The sequence below is a fragment of the Anguilla rostrata genome, chromosome 2 (genome assembly GCF_018555375.3).
Source record: "Anguilla rostrata isolate EN2019 chromosome 2, ASM1855537v3, whole genome shotgun sequence".
In the NCBI taxonomy this organism is placed as follows: Eukaryota; Metazoa; Chordata; class Actinopteri; order Anguilliformes; family Anguillidae; genus Anguilla; species Anguilla rostrata.
The window spans coordinates 8,613,460-8,628,967 of NC_057934.1; the positions used below are offsets into that span (position 1 = coordinate 8,613,460).

Below are 15,508 nucleotides of genomic sequence, written 5' to 3' on the forward strand. Positions count from 1 at the left end.
ACCAGCACAGAAGCTGTGCCTCACCTGGGTATATAACATGAAGCCTTCAGGTGAGACTAATTCCAAAAACTCAAGCTACTTCTGACTGAAAATTGCTTGTCCTCTGGACCTCACGTTAATCTGCGTGGCCTCTATGACACACTGTCACCCCATATTAACCTGAACAACTCCCTTGGAAGAGATGACAACATAAAAATACAACTGAATTTGAGAGAGAAAGAGATGCAGGGGTGGACCATCTTGTTAGTCTACACAGTCTGTGGTGCTATTTTTCCCCCCTAAGACTGCATCACAGTCCACCCCTGTTCCCATTGGCCAGTTTTTCACTCTCAGAATCTTGGGAATCATTTTAGGACAACAAGGCCATATTATCTGGATTCCCTCAGGTCTTTTGTTATTTAAAATGGAGCAGAAAGACTAAATCCATGCAGTGTCCATATGCAATTGTACAGTCACATCAGGCCATATTTTTAATCCAAGAGGAAGGGGTTTCATTCATAAAGAACAGACTATTTTTGTTGTTTTTTTTTTTGTATAATAACCACCCTGTGAAGAGTGCACAGGATGAGGAATAACTGCATTAGAAAGAGAACCACTTTTTCTGCAGATACAGTATCACATTATCAGGGCTTTGATTCCTGGTAGCATAATCTTATTTGAACAACAATTAGTGCTTTACTTTCAGTCGCTTAAGAGTGGCCTATCACCCTGCCCACATGCGCACACACACACACACACATACACACACACATTAGAGGTAAGCAAAGAAAGTGCAATACACTGCAAACCTGAAGCATTACATCAGACATCAGAAGCTTTGCCGACGGCCTGGCTCCTGTACAGGAGATTGCCGTATTGTGCATTAGTGATGAATTACGCTTTATTTACTCGCGTTCTGTGCTGCGTGATATCCCCAGTGCTGCGGATAACCTTCCACAATGGAGAGGACCCCAATGAGGAAATTGCGAGACATGTTTTGCATAACATGCACAGACCACGATCAACAGCCTGTAAAACTGATGCAGATATAAAAAGCTATGTATCCCTCCGTCAGACTCAAAAGACCCTCTGATGTTCTGTAATTGTGACTTCCCACCATCCAGACTTCAGCTAAAGTGACAGTTGGAAAAGCCTACTTATTTGAAACAGGTCTGGCGTCCAAATGTTTTTTTTTTTCTTGCTCAAAGAATCAGATTTCACCCCGGAATTTTGTCCTCGCCACTTAATGAAAGCTCTGCAAGAAATGTCTGTTTTCAATTCTAAACCATACTGAATTTATATGGTTAAACCAGCAGACACGATTGTGTTAGCTTGCGTTTTTAATTTGGCTAATTCCAACAGTCGAATTGTAGAGTTGCTGTAACGGCTATGACTAAATACTCACATTGGATAAATAACACAAGTAAACAAACACAACCAAATAATCCTTGCATTTCTTGGGTTAAGCCGGTACCTCCTTCGACCTAGCGCTTGCAGGTCAATATTTCCATGCAACGTATATCTACTGTAACGTAGCTATTTGATTTGCCTGGACGAATAACTGCTGCGTGTTGCTCTGGACCAGGCTACGCGGTGCATGGAAATGTGTCGCAAATGTGCTGCTGTCATGGTGTAGCTCGTCAGGCCAGATCTGCAGCCTTTTATAACAGGGTGGTGGATGTGGTTGACTTGTGCCATGCTTACGATAGCGGAGTTCAAACTGAGAAATCCTGGAGCAGTGCGTCAGTTCGAGTAAAGAGCGAACAACAACAACAACACTGCACTGCACTGAACACCCGCTCCGATTCTCTTAGCACATATTGTCTAGTCTGGTTTAGCACACAGGGCCACGGGTGAGATTCCTCGTCAACATCAGCAACCGAGGCGGGGAATCATAGCAGTGACATCTGTCTGATAAACACCGTGTTTATACTCGTTGCTTTGCCAGACCACTCCCGCAAACTGCTTAACGTTAGCCACCTTGCTAAATCACCAGGCTAACTAGCCTGTTAGCCGGACACCGCCAGCATCAGCAATTGCTGCTTTTGAATCCATCGTGACATCAGAAATGATTTGTCACCGCTGAGCTAGCAGGCTGGCTAAACATCACCACCACCAGGGCGTGACGCCCCTTCCATCCCTCCCCCTCCAAAATGCTGCTGGAAACAGCAATCTATTGGCATAGGCTAAACTGAATAAAGCATGGGGTATGTTACACTGACCCCATAATACACCACCATGGTAGTATCTTACCTTGTTCAAAGAAGGCACCAGCAGCCCCCGCCATTTCGATGCGTTTTCCTCGCTGTAGAAGTCGTACTGGAGCGGCGGCGCTTGCATGGCTGGCTGCTGCTCTATTCTGGGAAGCAATGCTTGCCGTCTTCTATCTCTTCGTCCCTTACATCAAACAATGAGGCATAGAGGAGCGAGAAGCTCGTCGAAAAAAAGAACAGAGTAGTGTGCTCCGTGTCCACAAAAATAAAAACGAGCTGTCCAGGTGTCGGAGTTGAGTCAGAATAGCGCTCCGCGGATTGCCCCTTGCAAGACGCTCATCTCATCGGTACGGCAGCAGCTAGCCAGCGCTACAGATGCTGAAAACAGTTAGCCAAGCTAGCTGTCCTCCACCTCAGGCAGCGGCAGGCTTCTGGTGACGGTAACTGTGCCGAGGCTTGCGCAATAGATGGATTTAAAGAAGAAGTTGTAATGTTGACGTTAGCTACCAAATAATAAAACAGACAAAAGCGAGCTAGCTTGCCAGCTAACGTTAGCCAAAAGGCAATCGATCCCTTCTCAATCGGGTGTTAGTTTTCTGTAATAGGCTGGTTGTTGCTAGCTAGCTAGCCAAACACACACAGGACGAGGTGAAACATGTCATCGCCGAGTACTTGGAAATGTGCTGCTCCTTTTCAGTCGTCTTGCTGAAGCATTCCGTCTTTAGTTGTTTTTGGGGAAAAGCCCCTGTTCTGCACATAATCGCCCATTTTCATCGAATCTGTCCGGTAGGAAGAGAGGGAGGCTCACCTTGTTATCCTCCATGAATTTAAAGTTATCAGTACCATCCCCAGAATCGTGCCTTATGGTAAGTATGCTTCACTAGGGGGGTCACATAGCCCGATTCCACGCACGATGCCCCCTTTAATGTCGGTATCTTTCGCCAAAGTGATTGAATTCTGGCGATTGTTATGGCTCGAATACAGTTGTTGCTGGAACAAGAAGCGAGCATGCGCAGTGAACGTCTTCTGCGTCGCCTCAGCTCGCGCCCTCCCCCCACACGGAATGGGAACGAGACTGAAAGGGTCACAGACCCGAGTAATACATCCCTGAGAAATCAAGCATTGCAACAGCAGTGATCTACGAACAGCACCGCCAGCTACGCGGAGTCGCACTGATTGGCCTAATATGTGCGCTTTATGAGATGCGGGTAGAATTTGGACCAATTTAATCATACAGATTAAGTTTTGACTGGTAGATATTTTTGCGGTTTCTGTCTCCAATTAATTAGCGAATCTTTGGGTGATTATGTTTACTCTATAACCGTTCTGTTAAATATATTATTTGCTTTACCCATAACAATTAACATACCGTGAGGTTATCCATTAAATAAACAGCATTCTTTACTTTTTGGATTTATTGGAATCTCTGACTTGTAGATATTATGCATTTTAATACAGGTGTGCTATCCAAGGATAACCAGGCACATGCAGTTGAACATGGAAGTGGCCACATCGATATAGGGGAGAGACTACGTACAGTTGTAACAGTAGTACAGATGTAACATGCTAAATATCTTCTTTGTATTATAAACTTGAACTGTCATGTTAGCTCTGTACATGTGTAGTATCATCCTCTTTCTACGTGGGCAATTTGAAAGATTTATGACTTTAGCTCCAAAGATATGAGAGAAAATCTGTTCTTACCTAACTTTGCTTTTGGATAGATTCTTATGCTTATGTGACCATAAAATTAAACTAGTTATGATCACTGATGTGTCATCTATAAAAAGGCATCTTTTCTGACATGTCAAGATGCTATCTTTTTGTGAAATCGAGCAAATGTCCAAAGTGGTTAGCTGGGTAGAGATAAAACATAGAGCTACAATTGTACTCACAGTCACAAAGCACCAAAATCAGGCCAGCAAGCGCTGACAGAGACCAGCACTCATTTAATTCTGAAATCCACATATCTATTCATATAAAGGTGTTCCAAATGTACTCTGTCTTCCCCACATGACAGAATGTATACGAAGTGTAAACGAGATGAATTCATGCATTCAGACAATTTCATGCAACTTAAGCTGCGTTTAGCTAGTCGCTAACCAAAATATAGTGAAACAAACAGCGCGGAATTTTTGCAAGCGATGAACTTCAACTCCCATCTTTCAAGTGGGGAACTTTGTTGCGTCCATACAACTCTGATGTTATGATTGGTTAGATGTTCTGAGGCTGGCGGACACCAGCTGGTTTGCGTACCAATCAGCGGAAGCGACCTTGCATGAGAGGAAACACACGAGCAAATTTATTTTGTATAACCTGGAAGCCGCTTCATATGACATTTGCTTTCCTACTCCGAACATAATGAATAAATATATACTGCCTGTATCGGTGGTGGGGACAGTAGTTGGATGTGGTGTTCTGTTAAAGTAAGTTAATGTTACAGTTTTTGGGGTAAATACCTGGCTGGTTATGGTAGCTATATATTTACCGGCCGCACGTCTGCAGCAGGTCACTTTTGGTCGGTCACGTTTGGACAAAATTCCAATTTGCCGTTGGCCAAGGTAAAGCTAACTATAACGTGCCCGATCTACGTTTAGTCGGTCCACATTTAGCTACCTCTTTACTGTACACTTGTTGAATTGCGAGAGACTGAAACGGCACTGTTTTCGTAAACAGTATGACAGCCCAGTTGCGCATTTTTAAGTGATGAATGTCCATAGTCAGAAAGCAGACTATCATTTTGATGGGCGAGAGCTTGGAAAGCTTGGCAGTCAGTGAGAGATTTAGTCACCTGGGGAGATCTACCTGTAACGCTCTTTGTTTGGTGATGTGATTCATTTTTAAGTGGCGTTGGGGATTATGTGGTTGAATTGCTGGAAGAACCTGTCACTGCACAGTGATTGGAGAACAACCATTTTTTCGGCAGTTTAGCTACATTACAGTTCAGTTTAGTCATCTTATTGCGAGTGAGCTATCTGGCCACTGTTGATGAAAATAAAGGGAAACGCATCTGTCATATTTCACTGTTAACTACACTCATAATTGCATTATTTAATTTCTCTTAATTATTTTTTTTTGTCCCTGAAGGGATTACGTTACTGGTGGCACTTGTCCAAGTAAAGCCAAGATCAAAGGGAAGACTGTTGTCATCACCGGCGCAAATACAGGATTAGGAAAAGAGACTGCTAGGGAACTGGCCAAGAGAGGTAAAGAATAAAAGAGGCTTGCTGTTAGCACTCCTGTTAGCATGCTAACATGCTCACTGTAATGCATACTGACACGGCTAGTTCACTTAGAGGCTAATTCAGGAGCTGTGATTTTAATTATTTTATTCTACAGGTTTAGTTTAGACTTAGTCCAGCACTTTCCAAAACTTCATGACATTGAGGATGATTACATCCTCAATTTTATAATGCAGTGTGTGGTTCTTAATGATAATGGAAAAGAGATTGGGAGAAATCCAGGTATGTGATTAAAGGCAGTGTCTTAGCACAAAATGAGCACTTTAGCACAAACAAAACATGTTGCAATTTGTGTATGAGGTCTGTGAACTTAAAAATGGAGACACCAATCTTAAATAATTTAACAGGCTGCTAGACATGACCATCACCACATGCGTTCACCATCATAGAGTGCCAGCGTGTGTAATTCTACAGGAGGGACATCTCACCACTCTTCCACCAGAAAGTCAATAAGCTCACCCTGAGCTGGTGGAAGCGGAAGACGCAGTTTCAGGCGTCATTCCTGAATTTCCCATTTCCCATCAGTTCAAATGCGGTGGCATCACTGTGCGAAAGAAATGCTTTAATATGGGAAAAATAGATGAGCACCCTCAGTACCCAAAAGTAGTAATGCACACCAGCCGTGCCTTTAAGGGTATGAGTGCACCCAAACCATGCCAGGAAAATGCACTGTGCCAGCATTAAAGAACCAGCAGAGCCCTTCACTCTTGGTGCATTGTTTCCATTATTTTATTCACTTCTTGTACGCATGCACTGAGAAGGATGAGCTCGTCTTTAAAGATGTTACTGTTGCCGCCCTGCTCCCCTGGCTCCATGACCATCTCCACACTTATTTCTGGAAAAGGGGGAAGGATTATTATGGGATGTCGGGACATGGTGAAGTGCGAGGCGGCCGCCAGGGAGATCCGCGGACAGACGCTGAACAGCCACGTGCACGCCCGCCATATTGACCTGGCCTCCATCAAGTCCATCCGCGAATTCGCAGACAGGATCAACCAGGGTAAGAAATCCGTTTCAGTCAGACAGCTAAACACAACGGCTCTACCAGTCTGCCTGTCCTGAGTGGGCTAAATCAGGAGGGTCTTATCCGTTTCTGGATTTCATACCAACTTCTGCTCTTAAAAATGTATACCCTTAGTACGCTCACAGACTACTGAAGGCTGCCTTTGTGTCCCCCAGCTGCTTCCAGGTGTTACCGTTTTCAACCTGAAGCACACCAGAAGTAATTGAGGGCTTCATTCATTGTATCAGGTGTGCTTGAGATGGAGCGCACCAAATACCTGGGTGGTGGCTGTAGGCTAATTGCTAATGGCTAATTGGCTAATCGAGTGATTGTAATAATTGGCTGTTTTATTAGCCAACCGCCATTTGCAATGTGTAGTGATAAGGACTGCAGTCTTTCCCGTTTGGGGGCTGTAATGCGTTGCTGTTGAACGTGGATCATTGCGTAGAGGTTTGACAGAGATGTGCTTTGTTTCAGAGGAAGAGCATGTGGATATACTGATAAACAACGCAGGGGTAATGAGGTGTCCAAACTGGAAGACTGAGGATGGCTTTGAAATGCAGTTTGGGGTGAACCACTTGGGTAAGCCAACTCAGCTTTTTCTCCATCATGTAAAAGAACCATTGCTGAAAAATATAAGCAGCACACATCTCAAACCTACAACGTATTTGTATTTAACACATTCATTAAAGTAATCTTGTTCCCTGAGAGGTATCATACACTGTTCATTAGTGAGAATTCATAATTTAAATAATTTTGTTTGTCTTGCCTGAAGAAAGTACAAACTTTCTCGCAATAATTTGGATGGGAACAGAATGGAATTATTGGTTCCTCTAAAAAAAAGAATCGAATGTACCCATGTGAGCGGTTTACAGTTGCTATATTGCAGTACAGAATGTTCATTCTCACGGAATTGAACTAGGTCTATCCGCCCTTTAATTAATTTTCAGGAGATGCATCAAAATTAAATATTTTTTCAGCTACAACAGTACAGACAGAACTTTCAGTGTGTTAAGAAAACAGAGTTGACCATCTGGTGCCTATACAGAATCTGTGGTGTGAGGTTGGGATTGGAGCGTTTTTAGCACAGTCACTGTCCCGTGCCAAGGCCACTTCCTGTTGACGAACCTGCTGCTGGAGAAGCTGAAGAGCTCCGCCCCCAGCCGGGTCATAAACCTGTCCTCGCTGGCGCACATCATGGGCGAGATGGACTTCAACGACCTCAACTGGGAGAGGAAGAAGTACGACACCAAGCAGGCCTACTGCCAGAGCAAACTGGCCAATGTGCTGTTCACCAGGGAACTGGCCAACAGGCTGCAAGGCAAGTCAGCCATTTTGTCCCCAAATCAGCATGAGATCACTGAGTATCTGTCATTTCCTGTCTCATTTCATTTTATTGAAGTATCTGAAGGGTCTCAAAAAACCCTTTTGTTTCTACAACGTATTTCTCTGTTGGGACTAAAATGAAATGGCGGCAAGGGGAGAGTTTCCCTCAACTGCAATTCTGCAACTGTTACAGGTTCTGGGGTGACGGTGAACGCGCTGCACCCCGGGGTGGTGGCTACAGAATTGGGGAGACACACAGGCTTACACAAGTCCGCATTCTCCAGCTCAGTCCTCAGTAAGACCTCCACCTGGACTACACCGAATGCACACAAACATGCATGCTGTACATTTAGGCATTTACAGACGTACAGTACATAGCTTACTTTGTTTACATATAATCAATTTATACATCTGGATATTTACTAGAACTATTCAGGTCAAGCCACCATGCTTGAGGGAACAACGACAGTGACCCACCTGGGAATAAAACCTGCAACCTCTGAGTTAAAGTCCACATTTTCTCCCCATTATACTACAGTTTGTTTTGGTCAAAAAGGAAGGAGCGGACTGCAGATCTCTCTTTGAAATGGAGAATAACAGTAATAGCTAAACTTATGCTGTTATTAGATACCTTGTTGCATTCACCCCCCCCCTCATTTCCTATAACAGAGGGAAGGCACCAGGTTAGTCTCAAAATCACATGACATTGCAGCGGCTCTACCTGACCTTAATGTTCTCTCACCGGGGATCACTGACCGTAGCTATGGTAGCGAGTCCAGTCTGTTCTGTCTGTTCATGTTGAGTGCACCAAACGCACTGCCTTTATGATGCAGTCTGGAGATCTGCTGTGCCAAGATGTGCTTTTTTCCCCGATTAAGCAGAAAATACATTAAGATCCTAAATGTCTCTGGGGGCCAATAGTATTTGGCTTTATTGCTTAACGTTCTGTCCTCCTATCAACTGCCAGAGTGCAAAATCTGTTTGCGTGTGTGTGTGTACATGCGTATATGTGCTTAAAGACTCACCCAGGCCTTGTGCCTCCATATGAGGTGTTTTGGGCACTTCCTGATGAAAGCAGAAGAACCTTCCCAACAGCCTCTGCTTCTGCCCCCCCCTCCCCCCCAGACCCATTCTTCTCCCTGCTGGTGAAGACTCCCCAGCAGGGGGCGCAGCCCAGCGTGTTCCTGGCGGTGGCGGAGGAGCTGGAGGGCGTGTCGGGGCGTTACTACGACGTCCTGCGGGAGAAGGAGGCGGCGCCGCGGGCGCTGGACGAGGACGCCGCCCGCAGGCTGTGGGAGGTCAGCGCGACGCTGGTGGAGCTGGAGCGGACAGAGGCCACGCCCACCGAGGAGACCGCGCGCCAGGCCACGCCCCCTCCCCAAAAACACCACCCCGCGCCTCTCCCGACAGTCCCCCAGCAGGCCTGAACTCCACCCCAGGACTGAACAGAGAAATGCCTGGGAAAGTGCCAGAACAGTATGGAGTTATAAAAATATTAGCCTCACTTATCAGGTTCATAACCTTATGAGTCTGACTTGGCTGCTCATAACTGTATGACCAGATTGATGCTCTAATGCGAGGGAGTAGGTCCACCCAGCCTCCGTGGATGTGCTATGCCAGACCAGTGGTCAGCTACTTCTGACAAATCGGACAGATCTTGTGCAGGCGGGAGGTACAGGTGGAGCCTGTCGATTCAAGCTGACTCAACCACTGACCGATTATAATACGCTGGCTAAAGCTACCCTGGAGCTCAGAGTATGAAATCGTGGGCCTCGATAAAATGGAGGAAAGCTTGCTTTTTCTTCAGGTTTGGCTCTTATAATGGAAATGACACCGCATACCAAGCAAGGCCTTGCCTGAATGGAAAGGTTTGAGCTTACTTGTAGAACACAGTTAATCTACGATGGATAACAAGCTTCCAAATAATTGGTACCTTTTGCGTATTGGAAACGGTTGTTGATCTTGGTTTGTTAAACTGCCCTTTTCAATTTGTGCCTTCTGCTAAATATGTAAATAATGCTTGTCAAATATATGAAAGCGTATGGAATATGCATCTGTTTGTGTCATTATCTCGGTTTTGTGTGGCTGTCTTCTCCGCGCTGATGTTTCAGTGACCCCACACTTTCAAAGGAAAGCAGGCAGTAATACTGTATGTAAAACCAACAGATTTTTTATTTTACAGTATATACATTACGCTTTGCAATATGAAAATGTTATAATGCTGAAATAATGAAAAGAAATGTTTTCTTTTTTTTAGTTCAGGGAAAAAACCCAATGGAAGAATTCTACAGTGGAGGAAAGGGAAACTCTTTATTCACCGGCAGAAACTGCTGGTGCCTTTTTCATCATTGCACGAGGTAGACACCCAAATTATTTTGGCCATTACTTAACGGAACACGAAAAAAATTTTGGCATAACGTTTTAAAAGCAAAAGTAAGATCGTGTAAGCAAGGGAATGTTCTTCTTAGGTTTGAATATCCAACTGCCGACGTTATGGCCGACACCGAGAAAGTACTACCATAGTTAAGACAAGTGTTATTCAATAGTACCACTGGACAACGGATCTACGGTTATAGCTCGTTTGGAATAGTGTGTTATTTTTCAGCTTCGTAAGCACAGTTTCATCTCACTTCATGTCAGTAACAACAAGACTGCTGTGTGTTTTTGTAAACCGGAGCGACAGAACTCCAGTCACAGCATTTAGCACAGAACGCATATCGATGTGTATACTCAAACAGCGATGCAATGCATGTGCACACGTACTTATCAGACCTGGGTCAAATACGCATTTGTTTTGGATTCAAATACTTTTCTACGCTTTACTGATCTTGTCTGGTGTATGGAACCAATGAAATACTCTCAAAAAGTGCAAACCCCGCCTTCTTGCCATATTGTGGCAGGCTCAATTACACCAGGCAAGATCAATAGAGCACAGAAAAGTATTTGACCCAGGTCTGGTACATATACCCATATATGCGCGTACATGCTCTCTCTGTACACACATATACACAGATACATACATCATTGCTTCTATAAAAACTCATCAGCTGTTTTGTGCAAAGGTTCAAAAACCAGTGTATGCCACATAATTATAAAACATAGGCATTTTAAAATGGGTGGACAACAGAGATTTGAAATTTCTGTATTATAAAAAGAAGCCCAGGGCTCCATATCTGAAGGAATAAATCTCTCCATTGAAATCCGAAAATAAAAACGTCAGTGTTAATAGGACGGGCACTTCTTCCGGGATTACTTTTTCGGGGTACCTGTACGGTGGTACCCCCGAACATGACCTGGGAAGAGGAGCCCTTTTAAAGTAGTACCCCATCTATTTACGCCACACACCGCACCTTTACACCTATACAGCCTGGATAACTGTACAGCATATATGCACAGATATCTACATTACCAGTCTTTAGTGTACAACTTCAAATCTGCTCGCGTCAAAAAAATACTACATTAATATTTACAACAATTAAATATAAGTCTATTAAGCACTTGTGTGGTAGCGTAAGATACTAAGTGGTGGCAACACTTTTTAAAAATATATATATTAAAAAAAGAAAAGCCTTTCTTTAACATGCCACAATAAATAAAAAAAATTATTTAAAAAAACAAAAAAAAACAAAACAAAACTGACAAGTCCCATGTCACTCCCATGATGAAGAGGTGTGTCCGAAGCAGAGCAGGAGGCGTGTTCTCTGGCCCGACGCAATCCCAGAATGCTTTGCGCTCAGTAACTGTTCTCGTGTCCCGCCAGGATGTAGAGGTTGCTATGCGCTGTGGGATTGTCCGTTGGCCTGCTCTCCAGTACCACCACTCTGAAAAGTGACATAATCATTCGCAAACGTGCCCCCCACCACCAGTCCGCCTACCTGTGAGGGGGGGGGGGGGGGGTCCTACAGTACACCTGTTCTACAAGTCAACCAACAGACAACCTGTTAGTTTACCGACATCTGACATTAAGATGCACAGAGAGTGCGTACAGCATCTATTACATTTTGAGAACTCAAAGCCCGAAACAATGAAATGCACTTCCCCATGCAATTCATTTATATTGCCACCGGGTGGCAGCAATGTTCTGGTAAAGATGATGTGTAGCAACACTCAGCTCAAAGATGCTTCACATCTTCAATGAGTCTTCAGTAAGTAATGTTGCATTATTATTCTCTCTGGAAGCAAGGGTCTTTTCACAATCAAATAAATGGTTTTTGACTGTTTTTAAGTCATGCTTTTTGGTACTCTAATCGCAATTAGATATGAGCTTGTGAGCAAAGCTTGTGTGAAAAAGCTCCACTCCTACTGTAAGCTCACTCACCTGTCTGATCCCAAGAGCCGGAAAATTCTTGTGTTATCAGAAATCTCTTGCGTGATCTGCGGGAGTATAAAGACACGATCAACAGCCACATCTCTGGAACAAGATATAAGGTCAACAGCCACATCTCTGGAACAAGATATAAGGTTAACAGCCACATCTCTGGAACAAGCTACACGATTAACAGCGGCATCTCTGGAACAAGATACATGATCAATGGCTGCATTTCTGGAACAAGATACACAAATGGACTCAGCAAATTTGGTCAATAAAGAATATTTAGAAAACTACAGCTTCAGATTTTAGGGGAGACTACCTTAAGAGACAGATGTAAAGGTTTGGAAGGTTATGCAGAACCACCAGGCCGCACACGTACCTCATTGGACTTGAAGCTCCGCCCCTGCATTCCGTGCCTCCAGAAGGCCAACACACTGTCCTGGAGACACACTACAAGAGAAACAACCTTTTCACATGGCTATTTCTTTTGAAAGGAAAAGGCCACACCTTGATACAAAGATATTACCTCTCTGCAAGACCGCTGTTTTCACAACTCCCCCTTCCCCAACATACAGGCGCGCGCACACACACACACACAAATAAAAAAAGGTCATTTTGTTCCACGCCAATCACACTCAAATTTCAGCAAAAAGGAACAGAGCGAGAAGTGCACTGATTAAATTAAATCCCCGCTGCCAGAAAACAATCTTCGCCCCTGAAATGAAAATGCTTGTCGCACACGCGGGGTCTTTACAGCGTAAAAAAACGAAAATGAGTTCATTACAGAAGAAAAAGGCAGATTAATTCAGCAATCTGGTGGGAACAAGAGAACCTGACAGGTGACTAAATGAGTTACAGTCGTGACTGTGAATTGGAACAAAGTTTTCAGAAAATTCCATTAAGAGGTGAAGTCTATGGGTCAAAGGTCGCGGGGCCACAGCCCTGGTCGGGCAGACTGTTCTAAACTGATTTAGCAATGATTACACGTCACTGCTAATTTGCTTTGGAGACAGCTTTAGCCAGAGCTACCTATACTGCTTACATTTCACATCAGCTTAATTATTTACAGGCTTCAGCTTTCGCATGGTGCTCATAGACGTAGCAGCACTGTGGGATAGCGCTCAGAACGTAGCACCAGGCTGCTCATAACCTTAGACTACCATGAGCCTGACCAGGCTGCTCATAATCTTACAGTTCTATGAGCCTGACCAGGCTGTTCATAACCTTACAGCGCAATGAACCTGACCAGGCTGCTCATAATGGCCCAAACTTGCTGCTCAAACTTGGCAGAACCAATCAGATTGGATCCCACTGCAGGCCTGGGTTTAAGTACATGGCAACTCACCTATCGACTCGATCTGGAAGTTGAAGGTGAGCTCGGCCGACAGCTTCTTGCTGGACTTTAACCTGCCCTGCAAATTCACGATCTTAATGCACCCTGGAGAGGAGAAAACGAGAAGAGGAGATCAGGACCTCAGAACAGAAAATAACAACACTGTGGTCCGAATCTATGAAATCCATGAAGTACCGAGTGCCTCCCTGCAGCCTAGGGGAAAGATGGCGACCCTGAGCCCAGGTATCCCATAACAACGAACCTCAGCACCGCATGTCCATCAATCTCCTCATTCAAATCCAGATGCTTGGCTCAGTTCAGCCACAATGAGAGACATAAATTAAACCATAAATGGTGAATTTCTGACCTTGGCATGGGTTACACATTATTGGAATCTGATATTACCTCTTCGGAAAGTTTCATATTGTTATAAAAGTTACATTTTATGTGAATTTGTCTTTGAATTGTTAACTTCTATTGTTTGAATAATTTGTTTTAGCACATACAGGGAGATAAACCAGGTGCTGAATTCCGTTTTTCCCAATAAAATAATAATGATCTCCTGAAGACAAGACTCACGGTCGAGGCAGACCAAGATGGTGTCCTTCTCCAGTTGGGTGACATGGATGACACAGGTCTGTGGTGCATCTAAGAGAGAAGCACAAGACATACAGCAGGAGTCATGATGAAAATGATGAAATTCCTGCAGGTTACTGGCATCTGCTGAACAACACATGCATTTTCAAACCAAAATTCTTTTGTAAGATTGTACATTTTTCAGCAGCACGTTTGGTGGAAAAACTCACCTGCAGGAACTTTGTAAAATATTACCGGCATCTAAAATATATTTTGATTATGTATTTGGCCTAGGCGCGGTGTAGTTGATGGTAGATTACTAAGGGTCGGTGAAACACTGGGGAACTTCAACATTCTAGCTAGTTTAAGGCAATTTTTAAATCGTGGCCTCTTCCTCGAACATGTTGACAGCCGTGAGCGTTAGACAAGGCTGTTCTTTTCCCTACTGGGGCAGAACTGCCTAGGTGTGCGCTAAGCTAAGGGAGATTACTGCAGATCTCGGACCGTCCGCTCTTCTGAAAAGGGCACTTGGGGGGGGGGGGGGGAGAAAGCTGTTTAATGCAGCTTCTTCTGGGACTAGACCCATCGTATGCTGGAGAAGACTGGCAACGCTGATTTTTTCCCGCCCCCTCCTCATACATATTTCATTGGGCTTACATCAGTGTGCGATTTTCGCGTCGTTCGCTAACGTCTGGCAGGCGGGCGGGCTCCTCTCTATTATCTCTACAGGGGGCCCCCGTCGTTACACACCCCATCGCCCCGTTAAAACGCTGTCATTATGACAGCGCTTCTCAAGCCTGGATTTTTTTTTTTTTTTTTAAAGAAGAAGAAAAAAGACATGTAAAAGATTCCAGATTGTAGCCCGCAGGTGCGTTTCAGAGCCATGTTCCCACAATGCACTGCCAGAGCGGCACTAATGCTACAGCGAGCGCCCTGACTGAAACCTTCGCTCTGCCCCCCCGGCGATTAACCGTACCGATACTGAGCTAGCAGTGATGTCAGAGGTCTGCAAGTAGCCTTTTCTACTTAGCGGCTCACTGCATCAAAAATAAAGCAACTTAAAAATAAACAAAACGACATACTCTTCTTGCAAGTCCGAGAATGGCCGATCATATTTCTTGTTATTGAGAAGTAACGGCTCTCATGGCTTAACAGAAAAAAACTGTTAAGACTGAACCCAGTGTACTCAGCAGGTCTTAGCAATGCTAGCACATACCCAGACCCAGAAGGTACTTAGCTATGCTAACACATTCCCATACCCAGCAGGTACTTAGCAATGCTAGCACATTCCCCGACCCAGCAGGTACTTAGCTATGCTAGCACATTCCCCGACCCAGCAGGTACTTAGCTACGCTAGCACATTCCCTGACCCAGCAGGTACTTAGCTATGCTAACACATTCCCCGACCCAGCAGGTACTTAGCTATGCTAACACATTCCCAGACCCAGTAGGTACTTAACTACGCTAACACATTCCCAGACCCAGCAGGTACTTGGCTATGCTAACACATTCCCCGACGCAGCA

At 44.5% G+C, this 15,508-nt stretch overlaps 3 protein-coding genes across 14 annotated transcripts in view; 1 reads left to right on the top strand and 2 right to left on the bottom strand.

Annotated features, from left to right (window-relative positions):
• LOC135245017 (son of sevenless homolog 1-like) overlaps positions 1-3,232 on the bottom strand; it is a 45,440-nt gene extending 42,208 nt beyond the window's left edge. Inside the window, exon 1 of one of the 2 annotated variants that reach the window (XM_064317782.1) lies at positions 2,233-3,232. In XM_064317782.1, coding sequence (XP_064173852.1) covers positions 2,233-2,319 — 87 coding nt within the window. In that variant the 5' untranslated portion in view covers positions 2,320-3,232. The remainder of the gene's footprint in view (positions 1-2,232) is intronic. The other variant, XM_064317773.1, reaches the window with a different exon arrangement.
• Positions 3,233-4,456: 1,224 nt separating this feature from the next.
• Positions 4,457-10,710, top strand: LOC135245077 (retinol dehydrogenase 13-like). Of its 2 annotated transcripts, XM_064317878.1 has the most exons (7): positions 4,457-4,618; positions 5,280-5,398; positions 6,279-6,434; positions 6,915-7,019; positions 7,546-7,758; positions 7,957-8,058; positions 8,889-10,710. In XM_064317878.1, exons 1-7 carry the CDS (start codon positions 4,554-4,556, stop codon positions 9,188-9,190), a joined length of 1,062 nt encoding a protein of 353 aa, XP_064173948.1. In that variant the 5' UTR covers positions 4,457-4,553; the 3' UTR covers positions 9,191-10,710. The 2 variants fall into 2 exon arrangements, with proteins under 2 accessions (XP_064173948.1, XP_064173959.1); XM_064317889.1 differs by lacking the exon at positions 5,280-5,398 and having other exon boundaries at positions 4,480-4,618.
• The window catches only part of LOC135245030 (mitogen-activated protein kinase kinase kinase kinase 3-like), an 82,738-nt gene continuing 77,147 nt past the window's right edge, over positions 9,918-15,508 (bottom strand). For all 10 annotated transcript variants that reach the window (XM_064317807.1, XM_064317853.1, XM_064317799.1 and 7 more), the window contains 5 exons: positions 13,988-14,056; positions 13,421-13,513; positions 12,455-12,525; positions 12,082-12,137; positions 9,918-11,584 (listed from right to left, as the gene is read on the bottom strand). In XM_064317807.1, coding sequence (XP_064173877.1) covers positions 11,497-11,584; positions 12,082-12,137; positions 12,455-12,525; positions 13,421-13,513; positions 13,988-14,056 — 377 coding nt within the window. In that variant the 3' untranslated portion in view covers positions 9,918-11,496. The remainder of the gene's footprint in view (positions 11,585-12,081; positions 12,138-12,454; positions 12,526-13,420; positions 13,514-13,987; positions 14,057-15,508) is intronic.

Bases quoted from the DNA above. Each gene is read 5' to 3' on its own strand.
- LOC135245077 (XM_064317878.1), top strand. From the start codon at position 4,554: ATGAATAAATATATACTGCCTGTATCGGTGGTGGGGACAGTAGTTGGA. The intron at 4,619-5,279 runs GTAAGTTAATGT...TTGTCCCTGAAG, and splicing joins GGATGTGGTGTTCTGTTAAA to GGATTACGTTACTGGTGGCA. The intron at 7,759-7,956 runs GCAAGTCAGCCA...CAACTGTTACAG, and splicing joins ACTGGCCAACAGGCTGCAAG to GTTCTGGGGTGACGGTGAAC.